Here is a 27,352-nt window from a genome sequence, read left to right as displayed (position 1 = left end):
TTTATATAAACCCATCTCACACACACCCACAGAGCACTTAAATCCTTTAAAAGGTCAATGAAATATGTGTGCTTTGGCAATTGTAAATAGCTCTTATCTTGGCACCAAGCATTTAGCACAATTTACACAATGTGAAACCACGAATAGTCAACAAAATTTATATGGCTCCTTTTAGTGGCTATAGAAACTAGAACTATCTAATGTAGATTAGGGATTTCGTATTTCTAGCTGAAGTTATAATTTTGTATCGCTGTCTTGTACAATATCATAGGGTAATAATGATAACATCAAATGTATTGCATGTGCTGGTATGTTTTGTTTGAAACAGTAGCAAATGATATGTCCCGGAATTATGAATTTTATATACCCCTTTGTGAGTTATTCTTGGATGTTCGCTGCTATCATTTATCCATTTTATGTATCGTCTCTCTAACTAAATTCCTTTATTGTCGGCTTTCATCAAATTAAGGCTGCCAATAGTGGAGGGCTCGATCCTGTATTGCATGTTCATGATGTTTACTAAATCTTAAATAAACAAATTAAAGAATGGTCTTGTTTGTTTAGCATCCAGAGCTATAGAAGGAATATTCATATTCTTTTCTGGTGTTGTATGAACTCTGTACTGTGCGTAGCAATTTGAAATGGTTTTTCTTTTATGTGTAAATTGGTCACTGCTTCTAACTGAAGTTAATACCTGTTGATATTCAAAATATACACCAGTATGTAATTATTGTTTTTCCTGTAAACGATTCGATCTCTGTTTGTCATTGAATTTCGTGATGGAGGCATGAGAAACATGGCCTCTTCACTTCATAATTTGATTTTGTTATCAATTTAAAATTGTATATCATGAAAGTAATTTTCTATTTTTTTTCTATTGATGTCAACATTATCGGTCATCTAAAATTTAGATTGAACTCATTAATAGTTTCAAAATGTATGCTGATGGACAGGAGCTGAGTTAAGTAATTCATGTGATTTAAAAAAAAACTTATGTCCTTCTAATTTTGTAGTAATGTTCATTCCAAATGTTCTCTTTACATTATCAATATGCGTCTCTAAAAAAAATAAAAAAAATGATAACAATTTTGACTTCTGTACTTTTTGTCTAAAAATTCAAAAAAATCAATACTTTTCCTATAACGTGTACCCTATTGATTCATTTGTGAATACTTCAAAGAAAATTTCGAGGCAAATAAATATAAAATGATTTCTTTGTGAAACTTATTGTTTTCTGTGTTATGTCAGATTCTTTTTTTTTGTCTTGCAAATTTTATTCTCATGATTACAGTAATATCTTCCATCATATTAGATCATGAAGCCAGTCAGATTTTATTTCGTAGCCTTTTCCCTGTTCATACAGTTATTGAAATCAAGATTATATGATTATTCAGCTTTAACAAAGTTTAAATTAAATTTAAATGTAGTACTTTTCGTTTCTCATTAATGGACTGAACATCATTTATTAAGGTCCCCTCCACTTCTCTCATTTACTCTCTTTCCTCTCCCTCCATCTTTCCTCCCCCCTCTCCTTTTCCCTCCCCTCCCTCTCTCTTTCCTCTCCCCCCCTCTCTCTCCCTCTCTCCCTCCTCTCTTTCTCACTCTCGAAACTTCAGAAATTCATTCAAATGCAATCAGAATCATATCAAACAAGTTCCTTCATTGCCAGAATAAGCTAATTTCCCATTACTACAACCCAACCCATGACCAAGAATATTTGGACTGAACACCATTCATCTACTTAAGGCCCCCACCCCTTCTTTCTCTCTCACTTTCTCTCCCCTCCCCCCTCCTCTCTCTCTTCCTCATTCTTATAACTTGAGAAACAAGAATAAGCTAATTTAAACGAAATGCTTCTCCTCTCCCTTCCCCTCCTCTCTCATTCTCTCTTTCTCACTCTCAACACTTCAGAAATTTATTCCAATGCAACAACAATCATATTCCAACAAGGTTCTTTATTGCCTGCCAGAATAAGCTAATTTAAACCATGCACTAATTGAATCAAGATTTTATGCTTCTCCCCCCTTTCTCTTTCCTCCCCATCTCTCTCTCTCTCTCTCTCTCTCTCTCTCTCCTCCCCCTCTCCCCTTCTCTTTCTCTCTCTCCTTCCCCTCTCCCCTTCTCTTTCTCTCTCTCTCTCTCCTCCCCCTCTCCCCTTCTCTTTATCTCTCTCTCTCTCCTCCCCCTCTCCCCTTCTCTTTCTCTCTCTCCTCTTCTCCCTCTTGTCTCTCTTCCTCACTCCCAAAACTTAATAAATTAATTTTCCAATGCAACAAGAATCATATTCAAACAAGTTTCTTTATTGCCTGCCAGAATAAGCTAATTTAAACCATGCACTAATTGAATCAAGATTTTATGCTTCTCCCCCTTTCTCTTTCCTCCCCATCTCTCTCTCTCTCTCTCTCTCTCTCTCTCTCTCCTCCCCCTCTCCCCTTCTCTTTCTCTCTCTCTCCTCCCCCTCTCCCCTTCTCTTTCTCTCTCTCTCTCTCCTCCCCCTCTCCCCTTCTCTTTCTCTCTCTCTCTCTCCTCCCCCTCTCCCCTTCTCTTTATCTCTCTCTCTCTCCTCCCCCTCTCCCCTTCTCTCTCTCTCTCTCTCCTCTTCTCCCTCTTGTCTCTCTTCCTCACTCCCAAAACTTAATAAATTAATTTTCCAATGCAACAAGAATCATATTCAAACAAGTTTCTTTATTGCCTGCCAGAATAAGCTAATTTAAACCAAATGCTTCTACCAGAACATGAACATACACAAACGTCGTAATATATTACATCATTTCCTTGTAATGATAGTCTTTCCCTGTAGAACACACCCAAATAGAAATATATCATGTCGTCATACATTCCATATATCATCTTGCTCGTGAAGTACATAAGTGTATATAATATATCTCTTTTTCTTGTAATGTTCCCCAAGGTGACGTAATAGGATTAGTTCTAAAGGTTAAATTCTGCTCTAGATTACTCAAAACTGCAAACTCTGTACATCTTCTATGTACAGTGTTAGTTCATCTTTTTTTCTCTCATATGTACAAACAATAAAATAAGCAGTGATCTTTGTACAATTTAAGACGTTTTTGGGGGGATTATCTGTTGATAATTCCAGGTTTGGGGGATTATTTCAATGGTTCATGGGTCAAAACGAGTTCATTACAAACGCACATTTAACATTGTAGATGTATATCCTTGAGCTATACATGTCAAAACTATCCTTTGTTGACAAATGTCCTGTTTGTGATTGCTCACAACCCTACTTAATATATTCAGTTCATTTTTTTCGAAATTTGAAATGTGAAGTCAATCTTAACCTGTGAAATATGCAATATTCCACTTTCATTTCATGCAGTTAACGCTGAATTTCATACCCTTAAGAATTACTGTTCATAAACAAGCCCCTAAATTAATCGCAAACATGTATTACAATCGTCCTGAAACAAAAATCATACACAGCTAGTCAACACACATGTAACATCAGCCTGTTCAAACCTGACATCTCTACCTGTGCTAGAGTGAATTACAATGCTAAAGAGTATGAACACTCCCTGGCTCTTGTTCAACTATCCTTTACAGAATATTTGTTACTGTATATCATAGCCCTCACAGAAGTTGATTACAATTTCCATGTACACTTTGTTTCAATGAACCCCCCAAAGCAATCTGTACACTTCTTTAAGTAGACAACATCATCTTCATACGACAGGGGATGACAGTTATGAACACTTTTGGGTAGGGTAGCACACTTCAGTTAACTTTGCAACCAACTTTCTTATGTTGGTTGAGCACATTTGAAAGGATACAGTTATTTGGTAATAATGCCCAGAGAGTTTTGTGCTAACTTCCCTCCTTTCTGGGAGCGAGTTTGGGATTTCACATTTTAAGAACAGAAACAACAAAAAACATCCACATGTCTGTTTAGAGCTGGTAGGACTTCAACTCTGCGTAAAATGATACGCGTTAACGACCTCCTGGCTCCAAACAGACGATAGGACTTCCGATTTGTCTTCCTATCATATATTAAATTCTAACCACTGCAAAATATGTGCTGCATATTTTTATACATGACTAAAAAAAATCAAGATAAATGTAAATATACTGTCTAATAAAATAATACTATGTCATAAAACCGTTACAGTCATCATCAGAAGACTTGAGAACAGAAAGGTAAAAATGCATAAACTCAAATTTCAGTTGAACGGAAAGACTACAGAGTATTTAGCAGTGCAGGTGCAATTTACAACATATTAGAAAAGTATATAATCATAATTGAGCTAATTACAAATACAATTGATAATTGGGTCAATTCCATGCGATACAGAATGACATTTCCAGAGAATTTCCTCTTTGTTAAATGAAAAGAATGTAATAGACATTTTGATTTAAAGAAATATACAAATGAATGATGTGATACACTGTATATTAACTAATGTGAGGTAATTTTAAGACATTTGTGTTTCCTTTCAACCAATCATTAAGTTTATAAAATATTGTGTTTAATAACGGTTAATAGCTACGGAAAGACTTGGAAGGTAACTTTTTAGGTCATTCCGTAACAAAGCTATTTAAATTTTAATATTCTATCAATTGATGAATAGTTTACTAGAAACTCAACTGTGATGGAAGTACCTCATAGTAGTTTATACATCAAGTCATTTGTTCGTAGATTTCCAATTAATCTGCCTACAATATTCATTGTTTTAAAATTGATAAAATCATAATTCTTTTAAAATGTCATTCCGTAACGCTTGGATTCGAGCATAACTACTGTCCTGCAGTGTTTTTGTTTAATAGGGCTAAACACACTGGATTCATTGCATAATTCCATAAATTTAGTTTGCCCAAACCGGCTCATCGCAGGGAACTGTAATCCAATTATGACGACTATTGAACATGTCGCGGAGGAGTAGTAAGTACGCATCAAGTATATCTGGTCGTGTACACCAACCAAAAAAAAAAGTATGCTTCATCAATTCATTTTGGACTAATACCATCAGAAAGAAAAGCATGTATTTCTATATTTCTTCACATAATATAAATAATTGAAATCATTCCATAAATATAAACTATCAACAAATTTTAAACCTCTGCAAAAAATCTGATAAACAATTCAAATATATACATATTACCACAGGATAACAATCACACAAACGACCTGGAGCGAAAACACAAATCAGGTTTCAAAAACAGATTTCTCATTCTTCCTCAATATTTTCATGAATACATTAACAAGAGAAATTTATCATTTATACTCTAGTATACTTGCATTTGTGCATTTTTTTAACGGTATAGCTATATTACCATATATGTATAAAAATTACCTCATGACATTTGTGGTATATAAATTTATAATATATCTTCACATTTGTTTCTATAAATAAAATCTTATTTAAACATTTTTTTGGGTGATAGAAATAAAAAGCCAAGTACATAGTAAGTGATGTTTTATCAGAATTTTCAAACTGCCTGAGAATAAAACCACTAAAGTTTTGAAGCACAGATTAAATATTTTCAGTCTAAAACACAACCAGTGCTTTTTAAAATAAAAAAAGCTAATACTGGTAGAACTATCATTCCTAAAGCCTCGTTTACATATGAATTGGTAAACTGTGGCAGAGATTGTCTTCTGACGTAAATTTACAGGTAATATGCTTTGCATTGCCGTATCTCATAACGCGTGAGTTTGGTGAATACGTGTAGGACATGGTTGCGCTCATCACGGTATACTTCTCCTATCTGAATGCGCCTTGATGAAACGACCTACAGCGTTGCAGCAAATCTGAACGCGTAAACTGCTTTCAAACCAGACAGAACCCGGGCCGTGTGAAGAACCGCGCGGTGAGACCTGAACGGTAGTGGTATTGAGGTTCATTACACTGGATCATTACATTCAAGCATTTATTATGACAATATGCGTTCACTCATACTTAAATTGGTGCACACAGAATACTCCAATATCCAGTCCTTAGGGAAACCTTGTGACCGTCATGACGAAAAACGAGAAGAAAATGAAAAGAAATTTCTCAAAGCAGATGGATATTAGTCAAATCTTGAGAACAAAAAAAATTGCACACAAGAATCACCCTGAGGAGGAAAAAAAATATCACCATGGATACGAGGATAGTACAATCTGGTCAAACGTAATATACAAATACTCTACAACAATACATAATATACACATATAGCCTGTTATAAGCTGCTACAAGTATTATAAATATGTATACATATATATGTCTGTACACATAAAATGGTTTGTATATACAATTATACATGGGTAAAGCAGCCAAGAAAATGCAGTAAAATGCCTGAAATATAGCGGATTTATGTGAAAATAACTTCTGTTTGCATACATATTACATTCTAATACGTAGTGTGGGACCTTGTTTGCATAAATATGGTTCCTCGATCTTCTCCCTCCCCCTATATGCCCTGGAAATTATCAAGGAATAAATATTTACAGCTTTACAATGTGCGTTTGATCAGTTCCATCTGAACTTTGAACAAAAACAAAAAAACACTTACACACTTATTCTTCTATTGGTACCATAAGGGAACCTTTTAAAGGCAGGTCTACTCCAAAAGTCACTAACCCTTTATTTCAGTAGACGAAGCGCGAAAATGGTTTGATGCTTCACCGTGAAACAAGATGCCATTGGGGAAAGGATGCTTTGAATGAAGTTCAATTTGTAATATACAGCTATAAATATATCACACACTATTTACTTCACCTCATGTTTCTCCACAACATTCTGCTGCACATGCAAATTTCGGGTGTATTTTCTACCGATTTATAGCTATGTCTTTGCCAAGGTTTTGGATGTCATAATAAATATATATATATCATATATCTCATACAATTTTATTTTGCAGATAAACCATTTTTAGATTAACCCTCCCACTCTCAACAGTCAGCCTGAGATAACAATGGCTAGAGTCTACGGAAAGTATTTATCAAACCAAAAAGAAATCTTTGCTTTCTTAGGTTGAGTGTGTGCAATAAAGCAGAGGCAATTTTCAGTACTGGGTTAAAACTCTATGCATGGACAATAGGGATGACATCATTTCTAAAATGATATTTATCCGTCCCAACGTGCAGTAAAGGTGCAGCATTTGAATAATTTTCAATGTTTTGGATAGGTTACAAAATTAATTATTTTTTATCTCATTTTAGTTTTCTTCGTATATTAAATCTTACTTCTAAACCTTTACTTCTTGGATTTTCTGCAAGAATTGTGCTGGTTGTTCACGTCATTCAGACACTGAAGATTTTTATTTCTACAAACCAAAGAACTAACAGATCTCATCTTGTACTCTTTCAAAATTCAGGGATATTCATATGTGTATATTCAGCCATTTTGTTTAAAAGCTTTAAAGTTAGTTTCCTTTTCACTCTATATTTCTGTAAAAATTAACAAACTATAAAAAAAACTATGGACACAAACAGCAGTTAAGCTATCAATCATCAAAATATTTCCTTTGCCATCAAAAGGTAAGAAAGAACAATCAATTTGTGCAAGGAAGCTTAAATATTAGGAGGCTATGCAAAAGTAAAAGTGTCAAAAATAAAGATATGATAGTATAATTTTATTTTGTAATCACCTTGTGATAATACAAGCATTCAGATTAAATAAAATCCAACATTGATATTTCAGAATTTGAATCCTTCAGTCACTATCGATGCAATGTGGGTGAACCTCGGCAAGCAACCACAATCACAAAAATACTGGATTGTTCTAGAACAGGAGAGGTAACAAAGTCCAACACATATCTAACATACATCCTCCAGCCCCCACCCCCCTCCTTCCCCTATCGCCCCTCCCTCATCGCTCCCTCCCTCATCCTGCCCTCTTCCTTCACTGTTGTACATGTACTGTATGACACTGTATATAATATTCACATCAACCTTCATACACCATGGTTTTAAACCAGAGTATTACCAAAATAACACTCCCAAACAAATGCATTGGGGTGAACCCAGTGAAGTGATTATCCTGGGTTTTTTTCTTCACACAACCTTTTTCGATTACAAATAAAAAAAAAAATCAGTGACAAATCTGCTGATAACCAATCAGAAGCAAGGATTTCAGTAGCTTATAACAAAGACTGTCATTTGTCACTGATGACAAGTTTTGTGAAACGGGGTCCTGTAGTGAAGAATACATCTTTGGCACAGCTGCCTTCCCTTTCTGCATCCAAATTTTATATCGATGAACCTTTGATCCATTCCCTGCTCTTCAAATGCAGAGATGCAATCTAAGATACTGAAGACATTGGGTATAGTTGGTTGAAGATTGTGTATCTAGATCTCCTCAGCAATTCAGTTTGATATCCATTGTTACCATGGCGATAACAATCATTCCCTTTACAATCTAATCTATCGTTGTGCCAGGTATCCTTCTCTGTTCTTATTGATGAATTCTCTAAGTACACTGCGTCCAAATTGCTTCTCTCCTTGTTGCATTTCATCTAAAAAAAAAGATTTTTAAATTGTGTCATTTGCTTTTTTTAGCCTGCTATATATCGTGCAGTTGTCATGACGATCTAGGAATAGTAGAACTGCATCTTTCGTCTTGCTTTAAAGTTTGCTTACTCCTTACTTACAATCCATCAATGGCAGGTTTCTACTTTAACCGCCCGTATCTCAAATTCTCTATCTTGCCACGCTTATCGAATCAAAGCAATAACTCATCACATGGATAATTATGATGTCTCTATCCTCCCACGAGTCCAAGACATCACGCGACCATCACCGGCCATCACTTGCAATTTTCGTTGTGGTCGATCTTTTCTCCTTCCGTCTCTTCCAGCGCTTTGGCTTCTGTCTCCTCCTCGCAGTCGTCTTCGTCCTCCTCGGCCATCTTATCTCCGTTGAGCTCGCTCTTGAACTGGATGTGGAAGAAGTCCAGTGAGTTGGTGCTGCTCAGCCGTCTCTGTTTGGTCTCGTCTCGCAGCTTCGTCCACATCACCCTGTTGGTCTCCACCGCATCCACCACGGTTTTCGTCTGGGGAAACGTCTGGCCCAGTACCCTGCAGGAAATACAAGAAATGTTGGTTATAATAATAATAATATTCACGTTTATATAGCACTTAATACAAATGTCTCTAAGCACTTTACAGATATACTATTACCCCGGTCATTGGATTCAATACTTGCCTGCATACACTGTGTGCACAATCTCCACTACCTGGGGAGCATTCCAGCCCGGTGTTACTTGACACTCAAAAACTGTCTAGAATGACTCTACTTTATTCCTGGACAAAAAGCATAAGCTTTTAATTGGAATGAAAACTTCACCTCAAAGGTGATTGAAAATGGAATCCAAATTTATTCCTCCCATACACAAACATTCTTTATCAAAAAGAAATTGTCAATTTGCAAATTTAAATGGTGATTATCAAATCCACTCTGCATTGTCAGTTTCGAGACTTAAAGCCCTACCGCACTAGTTTGGCCAGGAGGGATTAGACCTCCCGGCGTGATCACTGACAGGTGGTTATCTCATCAAATAAGCTCTCAATTAACATAAGAAAAAGAGGATCATGGGGGACCAAGGGTCACCGATTAGACATTGTTTGCTATATAGAGGGCACAAGTAGCTACAAGTAGTGCAGTCCCGCGTTAACCCAAAGACTACTAAATTGTTGAATGGTTACTGTATGTATGCCAGGTTCATGTAAAAGTGTTTTCACCTGTATAGAGACTTAAAGCCCCACCGCACTATTTTGGCCAGGAGGGTTTAGACCTCCCTGCACTGGCTGGTGGTTATCGCATCAAACCAGCTCTCAATAAACATAAGTACAAATCAGCTCTCAATTAACATAAGAAAAAGGGGATCATGGGGGAACAACGGGTACTGCTTAGGCATTGTTTGCTATATAGGGCGCAAGTAGCTACAAGTAGTACAGTGGGGCTTTAATGTATGCTAGGTTAATGTATGAGTGTTTTTACCTGTATAGAGGTAGAGCTATGTGGTCCAGGAATCCAATCTGGAGCTCTGGAATACAAGCCTTCTCTCGATCAAACATCTCCGGTGTCTCCAGGCCCATGGCCTTCTCCAGGTCTCCCTGGCTGAAGAACTCGTGGTAAATCAGCTCCTGCAGGATCAAGATTCAAGATTCAAATGAGGTTTTATTCATGACTTGTCAAAAAGTCCAAAGACTAAAAGTTTACATCAAACATACAATCATATTAAAAAAAAGCTTTCAAAGACATATATTTATATATATAAAGAAAACATAGCAAATGGGAAAAAAAAGATATATATATATATATATATATATAAATGAATGTGATCAAGCAAAATGGATTAATAGCAATTAATGCTTCATCTTAAAGGCATCATTTAACAATGTTAAATCTGGGATGCATGGCTCTTCATGTTATCAGTGTCTGTGATATGGTGTAATATTGAAGCCTAAAAAAAATTGCGCTTCAAAATGATCATGAAGTGCCTCAAAATTAAAAAATCTTCGAGTGACGGTTTTACCATACTTGTTTTCCCCAAGAGACTGTAGTGTTATAAAAAACATTAGGAAAATTTAAAAAAATGAAGTTTCGATTTGCAATCATATATATCTTGATAATCAGAAAGGCGATTGGTTTGTTACAGTCATGGGATTCCTGACTGACCTAAAGGTTTATAATTGTGATTGCAGTATAAGTTTATCCAGGATTTTGTTTCAGAATCTGAGGCAATCCCTTACCGAAAAGGCAGGCCTGCTTATAGCCTGCATCAAGCCTGCATAGCTGCTAAAAAGCAGGCTAATTCCTTAGCAAGCACTGACCTGCAAAAACGCCGAAATATGCAAATTAGGCAGGCTTAATTTAGCCTGTACATTTTAAAAGCAGGCTTATTTCAGCCTGCAAAATCATTTTAACCTGCTCAATTAGCCTGCAAAATTGCCCTGCTTTTTAGTATGCAAAATTAACCTGCTTTGTTAGCCTGCAAAAACGCTGAAATATGTAAGTTATGCAGGTTAATTTTAGCATGCTAATCTAAAATGCAGGCTAACAAAATTGAAGATATTTGATGGCCATCATTATCAGTACAAGACTTCTATTGGTATATCGACTCGGATAGAGGAACGGGGGATAAAGTGATATATCATAATCAATATTTGCAAGTGTCCACCAATAGGAATATTCTAATCTCAATTGCATTAGACTAACTCCATCACAAAGATCATTTGAAGTTAATTCAAGATTGACTTTAAAAAAGTACAGGCTCATACACGTATATATAGAAAATATACATGCTATTTAAATTGGTTAGTAATCGTATAATCAATATATCTATTGCTAAAACATGAATGTAAGTGTGATCAGACAAATAATCTATTGGTCAATAATTGCCAAAGAAAAATACAATCACAAAATTGATATGTGCATTAATTGTCATAAGTTGCTTAACAATTAATCATGATAAATGTATTTTTCTGTGAGACGTGTAAAGTAATAATGAATATTCATGAGATACGTATTGCAGGTTAATTTTAGCATGCTAATCGAAAAGGCAGGCTAACATAAATGAAGGTTTCTATTGGTTTCTATTGGTCCCATTGGGTTCAATTAGTCTTATTGGTTTATATTGGTCCTATTGTTCCTATTGGTAGATCTATTGGTCTTATTGGTTTCAATTGGACCAATTAATTGGCCCCATTTGACTCTAATCGAGATTTCAATTGGTTTCAATTGGACCAATTGGCCCCATTAGATATTTCAAATGGTTTCAATTGGACCAATTGGCCCCAATAAGACTTAAATGGGACTTCAATTGGACCAATCAGCCCCATAGACTGTAAGGTTTTCAATTGGTTTCAAATATATCTTTTCTTCATATAAGTTGCAATTTAATCCAATTATGATACATGTATCTAATAAACACAAGACTATATCAATGTTATAACTACGACCTAAAAGCATTGCTCTCTCTTTAGGCTCCATCATATTTCTTCCTTTATTTAACTTAGTCTTATGTATTATTCTGTTTGTTTGTATAAATGCATCCCCCCAAAAAAAAAATTACAAAAAATGTAACATGCCAAATGTAATAAAATAAACATGTGAAATATGAAAATAAACTGAAATTTAAACTGAATTGGACCAACTGAAGTCCAAAATAGGGCCAATTGGTCCAATTGAAACTAATTGAGTTCCCATTAAAGTCTAATGGGGCCTAGGCCAATTGGTCCAATAGGGCCAAACTTGACCAATTGAAACCAACTGAAGTCCTATTAAATACCAATTGAAAAAATGAAAATTAAATTGGTGTTCAATTGGTTTCAATTGGATTTTTGTCTTGGGATGCCTCCCCAAGCGCTCGAAACCTCGCTTGCTCGGCTTTCTATGAACCTATTTTTGTTTAAACTCTCAAATCACCCCTGATATATAACATTAAACGTGCATGTGAAAAATAACCTGCAGGCTACATGTAAAAAGCAATAACAGGTTAAATTTGTGTTCTAAACCTGCTCAGAGGACATTTCTTCAGATTGCAGGTTTAACAAATTATGATAGAAATTTACATGCTAAAGATTAAACTGCATCTCATCTGGCATGCTAAAGATTTAACCTGCTAAAACTGTATTTTGCAAAACGCATGCTAATTTTAAACTGCAGGCTGAGATTTAGCCTGCTAAAAACTGTTAGACTGTGTTTTGCAAAATGCATGCTAATAACAGGCTAAAATTTAACCTGCTAAAACATGTAAGACTGATTTTGCAAAATGCAGGCTAAAATTTAACCTGCTAAAACATGTAAGACTGATTTTGCAAAATACAGGCTAAAATTTAACATGCAAAAGAATAATTAGCATGTATTTAAGAATGCAGGCCAGACGCAGGTTCAAAGCAGGCTAAATAAGCCTGCATTTTCGGTAAGGGATGTTACCGAGTCACTTTAATCTCATTGTCACGCTGACTATATCTCTTTAATTGCTTCACTTTAGAACTAAAGGAAATTCTGCAGTAATATCTGTTTGCACGTGAGCAGTGGAACGTCCTTCGAACAGGCTTCTTTTCTTAGTTTAATTCATCCTGTTTTCCCAGATTCCTTAAATTACTTACCGTACTAACAAAACAATAACATGACTTGTTACACTGATGTTTTCTGGTTTTAAGAAGCCTTTACCGGTATGTTTACGAGGCAAATGGTTCAATAGTAATACTCCATCTTAATCTCATCGTCACATGGACTATATCTCTTTTATTGCTTCACTTAAGAACTTAAGGACATTCTGCAGTAATATCTGTTCGCACGTGAGCAGTGGAACGTCCTTCAAAAAGGCTTTAATTATGGACTTATTATCATCCTGTTTTCCAAGTTTCCTTGCATCACTTACAAAAACTGATGTGGGACGTCCTTCAAAAAGGCTTTAATTATGGACTCATTATCATCCTGTTTTCCAAGTTTCTTTGCATCACTTACAAAAACTGACGAGACAACAAATGACTCTGACATTTCATGGTTTTAAGAAGCCATATAGTGATTTACATCCAAACACGTTATCTCTGGAAGGTCTGCATAATAGTACCTCATCCCCTAACCACACGTACACGATATATGTACAAAATGTCACACTTTCAAAGCTTTCCTCTCCCTCTACACCCCTTTTAATCTTTCCAGTACTTTCTAAAAATTCTTCTGTTTGGTGCACTACCAAGTTCTCTCATTTTCTGACCCTTGCCTCTAATTCCTACTCATCCCCTGCCAATATCTGATACTAAATCTCTTTTCATTGGTACATGACAAAAGCGAAGACTATGAAAGACCTACAGCAACAATGGATGAGGGGACTTGAGTTACCATTAAACGAATATCAATATCATTAATATTATCTTTAAATATTCGTGGTGTGTCTGTACCACTCAATTTAACTGTTCAGGGGGGGGGGGGGGGTGTTTCACAAAGATTCTGAGTCAAACTTATCTTTAAGTTGGACTTAAACATTATGGAGAGCTATTTGTAGCCTTGAAATAAAATACATTCAGAAGCAAAAATTCAAGTATTTCAGACTGTTCCATAATTCCACATCAAGAACATGAAATCTCCTTGATAATAGATAATTGGAATCAATATTCTATGCCATTTAAGATACTTAAAAAAAATATTTTCAAAGATGCTAATAGCTTTCCATAATTGTTAAGTCCAACTTCGAGTTAAGTTCAACTTACATGTAGGATCTTTGTGAAACGACCCCCAGGTCTTTGACAGATAATCCGCAATCGCACAGAAGAGCGATCTAGCTAGTACTTACAGCAATCTTCTTAGTCCAGGACCAGTTCTTGGTCTGATCTGAGAGGTCACAGCAGGTCATGAGCATGCAGAGCAGCAGCTTGTGATGTTCCGGGTCGTCCACGTTGTACCCGTCCCTGGCCATCTTCTCCAGGTCTTTGTGGATCCTGAGGTGATGGGCCAGGTCTGTCGCTAGGATGATGTCCTGGACCAGGTCCAGGGCCTTCTGATATTCCTGTTAATGAGGGGGTGGACGAGAGGTGTCATTTGAGGTGTTCACACTTGTACAAGCATTGCTTTTTAGTGGACCCCTCTGTTTCCAATATGTATTTCTACATTTATTTTAAATGTTTATAATTGATTTGTAATGTTTTGTTGAAAACATAAAGGAGGGACAGAGAGGGTGAGAGAGGGGAGAGAGAGAAAGAGAGTGAGAGAGAGAGAGAGAGAGAGAGAAAGAGAGAGAGAGAGAGATAGAGGAGCGAAACGTTGATCTTACGTCTCTGTTGAGGTTCTCAAAGATGTTGCATCCCTCTGTGTTGACGATGCACATAGCCTGAGCAAAGTGATGTCTCTCCATGACTGAACCTTCAGAGCTGTAGAGAGCCGCCAGTACTGATTGCTATAGCAACCAAACAAACAAGAAAATAAGTTTGTCAACATGTATATTTCAATGAGGGCTTTTGATGCCAACAACATGATAACAAATCTTTCAATAAATATACCAATGATTTCTGTATGAAATACAAAAGGGTATTCAAATTTCCCTAGAGTAAAAAGTGATTCTTTGCCATGGTGTTATACAAAATGTGATACCATTGATTGACACTAGCAGAAATTAATATTCGCTAAATGCACATATATCCAAATAATATATGCTTACCATTGTGTTATTATTGCATTGTTGTAATGGTAACCAAACAAGTTTATACACATATTTTTTTATTAGCTTACATGTCATTCAGGACATAGGCCTAGTTTCCAAATAGAAAGTATCACAAAGATATTATATATTTGTTCAAAAATATACACAAAAGTATTTATCATATATATTATCATATATTTGCATACATTTGCATATATTTGCATGAATAAAGCAGAATGTCTTACCGAGTGAACTTGGAAGCTGTTGTTTGTTCCTCTGTGATCCAAGTCATGGCACAGACAGGCCACAAATAACGCAAACACCTCAATCTCACTGTAAAAACACAATATCAAAGCAAAGGTTGGTTGATATCTAAACTCATTGAATACTGAACTCTCTTTCCCCAATGCTAAAATACAGACGACACCCAATTCTCAGAAGAAACGTCTTTTACAAAAAGTATACCGGTACCTAATGTTGCTCGACATCACCAGTTGTTCATTTTTAGTTCAGAAATTCTCAAAAGTAAATAATCAGGTGTTGTGGTCTAGTAGATAAGTTACCAGAGTGTAGATCGCAAAGTCTGAGGTTCAAATCTCAGCCCGGCACAAACGTCCTTTGGCAAGAGGTTAATCTATATTTGCCACTCTCCACCCAGGTGTATTATAAATGTTTATTATTATTACAGTCACATCTGTCTATAGCAACCACCCAAGGGAAACACAAAAAGTGGTCTTTGTAGAAAAGGTGGTCTTTGTAGACAGGTTCCTTTTATAGTACATGTTTCAATGAGAAACTATTTTCAAGGGAAACAAAAAATGTGGTCTTTGTAGACAGGTGGTCACTACAGCAGGTTTGACTGTATATCATGATTATTACTTGTCACACAGGCAATCGTACCCAGGACTGCTGCTATCCAGACAGCTCTCACCATGTCAGACAATTACCCCAGAGACATTGATACATTTAGAACAATCTTTAATCTAGGGTGCCCATGATACCATCCTACAGGAATAAAGTGTCAGGAGTTGCTGTTCATAAGGGTAGAAGTTGCTTTGGTGATAATAGTCGGGGGAAGGGGGCATCACAACAAATTATGCACTTTATCCAAGATTAATCTATGATTCAGGGATGTCAGTTAAAATTGATCAGAGGGCCTGAAAATCAGCTAGAATGATCTATTTTGTACACAAAAAAAACCTTAACTATGGTCTGAAAATAACTCGCCAGGGCCTGAATTCAGGTTATTGCCTGAAAACTGGCATCCCTGATGATTACATCGGGACTTACGTGAGGACCTTGAGGGAGTCCATATTCTTGTAGAGAAGATAGCAGAAGTGACCGACGGTGAAGGCATGGTACCAGTTGTGGTACGGCGGGTCCCTGTAGCCCCTCTTGACAAGCATGCAGAACTTGGCGAGGGTTCTTCGGTTGATTCGCCAGCGGTTGATCATATTCATGTCGTCAAACATACACATGCACGCCTGGAAATGTGAGAGGGAAATATGTTCAGGAGTCATGATTTATCATTATCATCATCAAAATCATCATCATCATCACCATTATAATCAGTATCATCATCATGATCACCATCAATAGTATCATCTTGAGTGTTATTATCATCATCCCTAGTTACATAATCTCGAGTTTCATCATCATCTTCATCATTTTCATCATCATCATCATCATCGTTATCATCATCATTTTCATAATCATAATCATTATCATCATCATCGTTATCATCATCATCATCATCATCATCATCATCATCATCATCATCATCATCATCATCATCATCATCATCATCATCATCATCATCATCATCATCATCATCATCATCATCATCATCATCATCACTATCATCATTACCAGTACCACCACCACCACCATCATCGTCATCATCAGCATCATCATCAATATCATCATTATCACTATCATCATTACCAGTACCATCATCATCATCATCATTTTCTTCTTCATCACCACCACCACCACCACCACCATCATCATTATCACCATCATCTTCATCATCCCCAACAACAACAACATCCTCCTCCTCCTCACCACCACCACCAACATCATCCTTCACATTAAAATTTAGCCTCTATTACCTCAATCATCAATATCCTCACTCCAACCAATCAGTACAATCTTCACTTGAACAGAAACATTCTCATCACCATCACCATCCCAATCATCATTATCATCATCACCAATATCATCACTACCACCACCCTGCTCGTGGAATGTCGATGAGCATACCTTCAATGTGTCCGAGTCTGGAATACTGCGAGGGGAATATGTGAAATTTGACATCCGGGGACTGAACTGTTTGATTGACGGGATTTCGCTGCTCAGGAGAATCTTCGACTCGTCATCCCCGACCTGTAGACAAAGGGATCAAAACAAAATGCAATTTTTTAACCTTACATCCTCATGATACTCTGCTCAAATACTCTAGGACAACTACCACCATATATCGACATCCCTTAAACAATTACAAAACTTGGTAAGGGTATAAATTTTTTAGTTGTTAACCATATACAGCTCTTGATATGATGGTCCAGGATCATTACAATTGTTGAAACCTGCTTAAATAACCTCCTTAAACCTGCTTTCATCACTTATAACTACAGCACTAGAGCTCAAATATTCCTAGGAGTCCAAGTCTTAGGATTTCAAGTCTGAGGATTCCAAGTCTTAGGAGTCTAAGTCTTAGGATCCCAAGTCTTAGGATCCCAAGTCTTAGGATCCCAAGTCTCAGGATTCCAAGTCTTAGGATCCCAAGTCTTAGGATTCCAAGTCTTAGGATCCCAAGTCTTAGGAGTCCAAGTCTTAGGATCCCAAGTCTTAGGATCCCAAGTCTTAGGATCCCAAGTCTTAGGATTCCAAGTCTTAGGATCCCAAGTCTTAGGATTCCAAGTCTTAGGATTCCAAGTCTTAGGATTCCAAGTCTTAGGAGTCCAAGTCTTAGGATCCCAAGTCTTAGGATCCCAAGTCTTAGGATCCCAAGTCTTAGGATTCCAAGTCTTAGGATCCCAAGTCTTAGGATTCCAAGTCTTAGGATTCCAAGTCTTAGGATCCCAAGTCTTAGGATCCCAAGTCTTAGGATCCCAAGTCTTAGGATCCCAAGTCTTAGGATTCCAAGTCTTAGGATCCCAAGTCTTAGGATCCCAAGTCTTAGGAGTCCAAGTCTTAGGATCCCAAGTCTTAGGATCCCAAGTCTTAGGATCCCAAGTCTTAGGATTCCAAGTCTTAGGATCCCAAGTCTTAGGATTCCAAGTCTTAGGATTCCAAGTCTTAGGATCCCAAGTCTTAGGATCCCAAGTCTTAGGATCCCAAGTCTTAGGAGTCCAAGTCTTAGGATTCCAAGTCTTAGGATCCCAAGTCTTAGGATTCCAAGTCTTAGGATCCCAAGTCTTAGGAGTCCAAGTCTTAGGATCCCAAGTCTTAGGATCCCAAGTCTTAGGATCCCAAGTCTTAGGATTCCAAGTCTTAGGATCCCAAGTCTTAGGATTCCAAGTCTTAGGATTCCAAGTCTTAGGATCCCAAGTCTTAGGATCCCAAGTCTTAGGATCCCAAGTCTTAGGATTCCAAGTCTTAGGAGTCCAAGTCTTAGGATCCCAAGTCTTAGGAGTCCAAGTCTTAGGATTCCAAGTCTTAGGATTCCAAGTCTTAGGATTCCAAGTCTTAGGATCCCAAGTCTTAGGAGTCCAAGTCTTAGGATCCCAAGTCTTAGGATCCCAAGTCTTAGGATCCCAAGTCTTAGGATTCCAAGTCTTAGGATCCCAAGTCTTAGGATTCCAAGTCTTAGGATTCCAAGTCTTAGGATCCCAAGTCTTAGGATCCCAAGTCTTAGGATCCCAAGTCTTAGGAGTCCAAGTCTTAGGATTCCAAGTCTTAGGATCCCAAGTCTTAGGATTCCAAGTCTTAGGATGCCAAGTCTTAGGATGCCAAGTCTTAGGATCCCAAGTCTTAGGAGTCCAAGTCTTAGGATCCCAAGTCTTAGGAATCCAAGTCTTAGGATTCCAAGTCCAACCTGGATCATCAAGGTTGTATATACCCACTCATTCAAGCCAACAGCATTCAGTATTCAACAGACTACATGATATAGAAACCTACCTCCATATGGTACATCATAAGCTCATTGGCCAATGTGCTGCGGTATTGAGCATCCTTCATCTTCTTGTATAGCAAACTCTGAAAAGATAAATATAATGAAATGCATTGTTGTAAATCTTTAATATCTAATATTGAAAATAAATGGGCTATATATCTAGACAGATTGAAATGTGTGTCTTTCTTCTTGAATCCTTAAACCAATTTATGACCTGTGAAGTTGGATATAAAGGGTTAAATATTGTTTTGCATCATATCATTTTAAACAACGAATAAAGGAACTATGATTAACTCGTCTCTGAAAGCTGTGTTTTTAGAAAAAGGTTGATACCGGTGGCACTTTCAGGGTTAAATTTCTTCTATATGGAAAAAAAAAGTTAGAAGACATAGTATAACAATTAGAAAGAAAATAGTGACATCACAAAAACAGAGATCAATGAGAAAAAGAAGTAAAATGAGATGAGAAAGAATTAGTTTTACATCATGAGAAATATATTATGGTAACTATAAACCAATTCTTTTCTTTTTTTAAACTCAACTGAAGGAAACCTAGGTATATATAGAGTAAGGACACCAATATATTAGCAGGTGTATAAGAAACATAAAAAAGATAACAATTGTTATGCATTATTGCCAATTATTGAATAAAATTATATTGTCCAAATCTTCGAAAAAGCAACACAAAGATAAAGTGACATCCTTAATATTAAACAATGATAATAATAGTAGGTTCGTGTATAGCGCTCTTGTCTCTCAGACACTCCTGGCCCTCTTCTTCTTCTTTGATTTCCAATAGCAGTCCTGCATCTCACATTCCAGCCATAGTCATCACCTTCAAGTAGGTTGAAGAGGGTGGTCTTCATTAATCTTCATTCATTAACTTAATTTCATTCTGTTACCGCTTGTCGTAGTTCAATCGCCCTCTTCCTCTCAGACATAGAGCCATATATATTTCCCCCTCTTTTCCTTGCCATCTGGAAGATCCAGCATGTCCTCACTGGCACTCTTATTCTCAGAAGAGCAATCTCAAAGAGCTATAAATGCACTCAACTTGTTCAAACATCCACCAAACCTTCACAGCAAGTAGGCGGACATCTCAGGAATTCTCGCTACCCCAAATAGCGATTCTGCCGAGATCCGGGGAAAATCCTGAAAAGCGCATTGCATTATGGGATAGCTTTTCGACATTACAGCTTCCTGTGCAGGCGTTCGTGATCACAACCCTCTCTTTCACGGTAGAGTTTAACGGCCTTTTGTGCTAAAGTCACTAATTCTGCCCGAAGCTTTCCATTGCATATTATAATCTGTACAAATTACACTGATTGGCATCGATTTTAGCGTGCGTGAAAACTCTGCACAGCGAACACAGGCGCTAGCGCCAGCGGGATGGGACTCTATACCGGAAGTTGTAGTGACGACCCGAGAGAGTGAAAATTACCTCGTCTCGCGAATTTCGAGATTTTCGTACCTATTTAGGGTAGCGAGAATTAGAGTTCTTCGACCCATAATGATTGGATCTTAAGTAACCAAGGGAAGGCAACATTTCACAATAGGCCTGTCCTCATCAGCTTGAGATTGCCAAATAGCCCACTGTTTCTGATTCGGGAAATAATCCCGAAGTTGCAAATCGCGTCTTCATCAGCTCGAGACTTGACCTCGAAACTTGAAACTCGAGCTTGAGATATTATGCCCAGGATTAGTCTTTGGGCTGGTGAAGACGCACCGAACAACTAGCAGGATTTTTTGCCAAATAGCGGGATATTTTGCAAACTAGCCCGAGATATCTTGGGATGATTATCTCGAACAAATATCTTGCTAATTGCAACTTTGGACTGATGAAGACCCAAGTTAATTTGCGATCTGGAGAGTTCAAATAGCGGGATATCTTGAGCTGATGAGGACGGGACTATTGAGGAGGTGGTGGTGCACACCTATGTGCGTCACCCTGTATTCTTCTTCTTTATCTTTAAAGGGCCTAACAGCCTCTCACGAATCATTCTGTTGTCATAAAAACATAACTTTCCAATTGATCTTCTTGACTGAATCCCACCACTCTATACACAGCAACTGGTAAAAAAAAAAATTAACCAATATCAAATGATTAAAAAACTTGATTACATACCAAAATTCTCTTGAAAAACGAATACATATTGCTGTTTTTGATGACAACGTTCATTGTAGCTTATCCTTAGTGCAATGCGGGATTCAAGTGAGCATAGAATGTGTTATTCCTTTACTTTATATACTTTACGGAATCCATACATGCGTCATTAGTGCAGCTGTACAAAGTATTAGATGAAACTAAGTCACGATTTTCTGCCGCAGCTATTAAGATAAAAGGTAGAAGCTCATGTACTACACTGTAGCCAAAGAAGATAATATACACATAAGAACAATGAGTGATAAAAGGCAGTAACTCACATGTACAATACTGATGCCACAGTAGATGGAAAAGGCAGATGCCACATCTTCGTCGTGTTTTGTGAAGAACAAACCTGGAGCAGGTAACAAAACAAAAAAGAGACAACCAAGGTCACTCAAATAATCATTGTTGTTTAATCCAAATATTTCTCACTATTAGAATAAATACATGTGTGTAAGTGGATTACATTCCTAGGTTGATTTTTTGTTTGCGGTCCTGTCTGTTATTGGGTCAAGGCCATGTTTCATTAAACTTTTCATCAATAACAAATGCTAAATTCCCATCACAAATTTGCTCTCAGCCAATCAAATGCAACAATTTCGGTAACTTATAACAGTTATTGTAACTTGTTATTAAAAACAATTTATATGAAACAGAGGCCTGTACAGGTACAAAGTTTGAAATTCCTGAAACTATTCAATTATGCGGTTTGCTACACCGAAGGTTCCTTGCGATCTGTCTATCCATAAATTCTTCATCCCAAAGACCTGTCGTCTTTCAAAGTTTCATTTATCTTCAAGGCTCATGACAAGTGAATCTCTGGAGTAACGGAACTTCCCTTTAATAGCCCAGCCCAAGGTTAGTCCCAAGGTTTTATTAAACTCTTACATACATTCAGGAGACAAATCTGGGTTTAAAATCAAAAGCCTTCAGCAAGATGAATGTGCAGAATGATTCATCTTCCAAAAAGCCTGCCCCCATATCCTTGCTTATCCTCAATTGTAGAAGAATAAATGTGCGTCATATTTAATCATCATAATAATAATAATAATAATAATAATAATAATAATAATAATAATAATAATGATGAACGTTATTTGTGTAGCGCATATCACTAACACAAAGAAAGTCCCTATGCGCTTATAAAAGAAGGAAAAGGGCGGAATAGAAATGAACATTTATGCCTCATACATGAAAATATTTAATTACAACAACAATAATGATACACAATTCCTATTTAGCTACAGTTATAATACAGTTATGACGTTGCTTCATTACATTGTAAACGTACAAACAGATCTTGAAGGGATTCCTCCATCATAACAACAGAGCTAACACAATAGAGTGACGTAAAGATGTTTTGTTTTTCGCCAATGCAAAGGCATGGGCCTAACCTCATGAGGCTAAACCAATCACTTGTTTATTACGCACATTATAATGAAACAAATATATGACAGATAGCACAGTTTATGCACTAGTGCCCAATTGGCCCAAAGTAAGGTAAGGCATTATCTAGGGCAGTCACCCCCCCCCCCCAAAAAAAAAAAAAACGCTGGCCCCCCAAAAAAGACAGGAAAGAAAAAAGTAAGAGGACGTAGGAAGAAAAAGGAGCAGATAAGGAAACATTTTTTTTAATTCAGACCAAGAAATATGAAGTAAAGACTATTTACTTCAGAAACTCTGCTACTTGCATTATCCGAACTTACCACTGACTTTATTGCATAGTTCGGCAATTCCAACGACAGCTGTGAAAAAAACACAAAGGAGAATAGTAAGTGCATAAAAACACAAACATACACATAATCAGCTAAATGATGATTGATGAGAACAAAATATCAAATTTTTCCTTCATTTATCAAAAAAAAAATATGAGTTTGAAAAATTAACGAGCTTATACAACTAACTATACCTTTCTTTGCTTTGCATACCAGTAATGCTTTTCTTTAAAAAAAAAAGGAAAACAAATTCTACTTGAAAAACAACCCAAATTCAATCAATTTTTTAGAGATCATTACTTTCGTAGACAATGCAAGGGGAATAATCTCCACAATAATTAAGAATAAGACCTACTTGTGAGTCGGCTGAGTAATGAGCGTAGAAAGATAAGGAAATAGGGTAGTTGGGCCGAAACCATGTGCTTCACACAGGTCACTATGTGCAAATGGGAGTTGTGGTTTTTATCGAAGACAATGCCCAGTAATTTTTTTGTGCATTTTTTTTAATTTTAATGGTTCAAACAACCAATCTAATGTAGGGTAAACAATCCAGAATAAATCAGAGCAATTTTTCTCTCAAAATACGATTCCCACACCAGAGCTCAAGATGAGTTTTAAAGTAGTCACCCAAAGAATCAAAAGTGTTTTGAATTGATTGCAAAATTCATATCATTGCATAGAAAAGGCCTTACTGTGATCAAATATAACAACTTCCCTCTTCAAAATATGTTCGGGGCCTGCAGTAATCATCTCTCAAGAATGTTAATTTAGAGATCAAGACTTTCTGCCTTCAGCGGTCCTCCGTAGAGCGTCAAGATTTGTGACGTCACATGCAAGACACAACTAGCCACAAAATTGCATTTTATGCCTTTCCATGGTATCTATATGATTTTTCAGCAAATTATTCATGTTTTTCAAGAGAAAACCTTTCCATCCATATATAATTTGTCCATAATTATCAGTTGTTGTGAATTTTCTTCCGGTGACTACTTTAAAGTGTGAGATTGAAGAGACTAGAAAGAGTTGCATACTTGGTCCATCTCTGATCGGGAAACATAGGATGTTCTTGGTCCTGAATCCGGTGCTATCATCCACTCCTCGGTAGAACAGAGGGTGAGAGTAGGCATCCTTGATGTTCAAGATTTTACCTGCATGCGGAACAATGAGGGCAGCATACTCAATCAGTAAAGGATAATATAACAAGGTGTACAAGGACCAGAACTTCTGTCTAAGTTTAATCTCTCTCTTTCTCTCTCTCTCATCCAATGGCAACAAAATGATTATAAATAAAAGTGAAAGAACAAATCATCATAATGATAACTGGATTATATAATGAATACAATGCAATATGTGACCATCCATTACAAAGTGACCAATACGTATGGATATTTCTGATTTCATAATTTTGACACAGTTTAAAATCTTAGTCTCTAATCTTCAGAATGAAATATAACTCGCCTTGTGTGACCCAAGCAAACCCATTGAAATTACAATGAGAATGTCAGCGTATCAGACAAAAGATCTAGTGTGGAAGCAATTATATAATAAATCAAGGTGGAAGTGTTCACACTATGACAACTAATTCTCACCTGTACTGGCTACATGGCCCGCAATGCCATGTGTGATTGGTATCCGTACTTCGTCTCCCGATTCCTGTCGATGAAAAATGAGTATGCGTTAGAAGGAGACGTTCCATTGTAAAAATACTCACATCAGCATTCCGAGTCAAAACACTTTGTTACTACAGGTAATTTACATGTAGTAATGGAAAGTACTTTGCAATTAGACTAGTACCGTAATTAACGTTGTATAAACTGCTCTCATGTATTAACCGCACCCCTCTTTTTCGCCCTTACATTTTTTTATTTATTTGGAGGAATTATTATTATAAACTACATATTGAGATCTATCAGAAAGATTACTTTCAAACCAAGATGACAGACAAATTTGAGTGTTGTTCTAGTTTCCGAGTGGTGAGTCAACACACCAATTACCGAGCTGGGAGACATTGCCAGACATAGCCCCAGATGGAGGGGCAAAAATTGAAACTTAAAATTTTTTTTTTTTTTTTTTTTGGTGTACCGTGTATAAACCGCACCCCCCCCCCCCCGACTTTGAATTTTTTTCGGCGGCAAAAAAGGTGCAGTTTATACACCGTTAATTACGGTATACATTCTTACTTTCTCCCATAATGATGAACTGGGATGTGTAACAGCTAGGTCAACTTTCACATTACCCCAGATAACAATACGGCGTTGGGCCAACGTCGGCCACGGTCGGCAGGGTCGCAGTCGGCAAGCCAACGTTGGCTAATCGTTGGGCCATCGTCGCCATTTTTTACTGATAAATGGTGGCTATTGGTTGGCTCATTCGACGTTGGGCCAATGTTGGCTGAACGTTGGTCCATTGTCGCCATTTTCACTGATAAATGGTGGCTATTGGTTAGCTATTCGACGTTGGGCCAATGTTGGCTGAACGTTGGTCCATTGTCGCAATTTTCACTGATAAATGGTGGCTATTGGTTGGCTATTCGACGTTGGGCCAATGTTGGCTGAACGTTGGTCCATTGTCGCCATTTTCACTGATAAATGGTGGCTATTGGTTGGCTATTCGACGTTGGGCCAATGTTGGCTAATTGTTGGTCCATCGTCGCCATTTTCACTGATAAATGGTGGCTTTTGGTTGGCTATTCGACGTTGGGCTATTGTTGGTTTAATGTTGGTCCATTGTCGCAATTTTCACTGATAAATGGTGGCTATTGGTTGGCTATTCGACGTTGGGCCAATGTTGGCTAAATGTTGGTCCATCGTCTCAATTATCACTGATAAATATTGGCTATTGGTTGGCTATTCGACGTTGGGCTAACGTTGGCTCATTGTCGCCATTTTCACTAATAAATGTTGGCTTTTGGTTGGCTATTCGACGTTGGGCCAATGTTGGCTGAACGTTGGTCCATTGTCACCATTTTTACTGATAAATGGTGGCTATTAGTTGGCTATTCGACTTTGGGCAAACGTTGGCTGAACGTTGGTCCATTGTCGCCATTTTCACTGATAAATGGTGGCTATTGGTTGGCTATTCGACGTTAGGCCAATGTTGGCTGAACGTTGGTCCATTGTCGCCATTTTCACTGATAAATGGTGGCTATTGGTTGGCTATTCGACGTTGGTCCAATGTTGGCTGAACGTTGGTCCATTGTCGCCATTTTCACTGATAAATGATGGCTATTGGTTGGCTATTCGACGTTGGGCCAATGTTGGCTGAACGTTGGTCTATTGTCGCCATTTTCACTGATAAATGTTGGCTTTTTGTTGGCTATTCGACGTTGGGCTATTGTTGGTTCAATGTTGGTCCATTGTCGCCATTTTCACTGATAAATGGTGGCTTTGGGTTGGCTATTCGACGTTGGGCCAATGTTGGCTAAATGTTGGTCCATCGTCTCAATTATCACTGATAAATGTTGGCTATTGCTTGGCTATGCGACGTTGGGCCAATGTTGGTTGAACGTTGGTCTATTGTCTCATTTATTACTGATAAATGTTGGCTTTTGGTTGGCTATTCGACGTTGGGCTAACGTTGGCTCATTGTCGCCATTTTCACTGATAAATGGTGGCTATTAGTTGGCTATTCGACGTTGGGCCAATGTTGGCTGAACGTTGGTCCATTGTCACTATTTTTACTGATAAATGGTGGCTATTGGTTGGCTATTTGACGTTGGGCTAAAGTTGGCTCAACGTTGGTCCATTGTTGCCATTTTCACTGATAAATGGTGGCTATTGGTTGCCTATCCGACGTTGGGCCAATGTTGGCTGAACGTTGGTCCATTGTCTCAAATATTACTGATAACTGTTGGCGTTTGGTTGGCTATTCGACGTTAGGCCAATGTGGGCTGAACGTTGGTCTATTGTGTCATTTATTACTGATAAATGTTGGCTTTGGGTTGGCTATTCGACGTTGGGCTAACGTTGGCTCATTGTCGCGATTTTCACTGATAAATGGTGGCTATTGGCTATTCGACGTTGGGCCAATGTTGGCTGAACGTTGGTCCATTGTCACATTTAATTATTACTGATAAATTGTGGCTGTTAATTGGCTATTCGACTTTGGGCCAACGTTGGCTCAATGTTAGTCCATCGTTTCAAATTTTACTGAGAAATGGTGGATATGTTGGCTAATATACGCGACGTTAGGCCAATTAACCTTGGCTTACCGTTGGTTTATATCGTCTCCATCTTTACTGATAAATAGTGCATGTATATATTGGTTGGCTATATGACGTTGGGCCAACG

At 37.4% G+C, this 27,352-nt stretch overlaps 1 protein-coding gene across 1 annotated transcript in view; it reads right to left on the bottom strand.

Moving 5' to 3' along the window:
* Window positions 1–7,810: 7,810 nt before the first annotated feature.
* LOC594283 (cGMP-dependent 3',5'-cyclic phosphodiesterase) overlaps window positions 7,811–27,352 on the bottom strand; it is a 75,548-nt gene continuing 56,006 nt past the window's right edge. Inside the window, exons 10-21 of the mRNA XM_030980891.1 lie at window positions 24,653–24,716; window positions 24,095–24,211; window positions 23,055–23,093; window positions 21,627–21,700; window positions 19,209–19,286; window positions 17,349–17,471; window positions 16,377–16,570; window positions 15,332–15,419; window positions 14,721–14,843; window positions 14,244–14,456; window positions 9,938–10,083; window positions 7,811–9,015 (exon numbers count right to left, since the gene is read on the bottom strand). Coding sequence (XP_030836751.1) covers window positions 8,745–9,015; window positions 9,938–10,083; window positions 14,244–14,456; window positions 14,721–14,843; window positions 15,332–15,419; window positions 16,377–16,570; window positions 17,349–17,471; window positions 19,209–19,286; window positions 21,627–21,700; window positions 23,055–23,093; window positions 24,095–24,211; window positions 24,653–24,716 — 1,530 coding nt within the window. The 3' untranslated portion in view covers window positions 7,811–8,744. The remainder of the gene's footprint in view (window positions 9,016–9,937; window positions 10,084–14,243; window positions 14,457–14,720; window positions 14,844–15,331; window positions 15,420–16,376; window positions 16,571–17,348; window positions 17,472–19,208; window positions 19,287–21,626; window positions 21,701–23,054; window positions 23,094–24,094; window positions 24,212–24,652; window positions 24,717–27,352) is intronic.

The sequence above is a fragment of the Strongylocentrotus purpuratus genome, unplaced genomic scaffold (genome assembly GCF_000002235.5).
Source record: "Strongylocentrotus purpuratus isolate Spur 01 unplaced genomic scaffold, Spur_5.0 spur5_scaffold_11, whole genome shotgun sequence".
NCBI lineage: Eukaryota > Metazoa > Echinodermata > Echinoidea > Camarodonta > Strongylocentrotidae > Strongylocentrotus > Strongylocentrotus purpuratus.
This window is presented reverse-complemented; position numbering and strand designations above follow the sequence as displayed.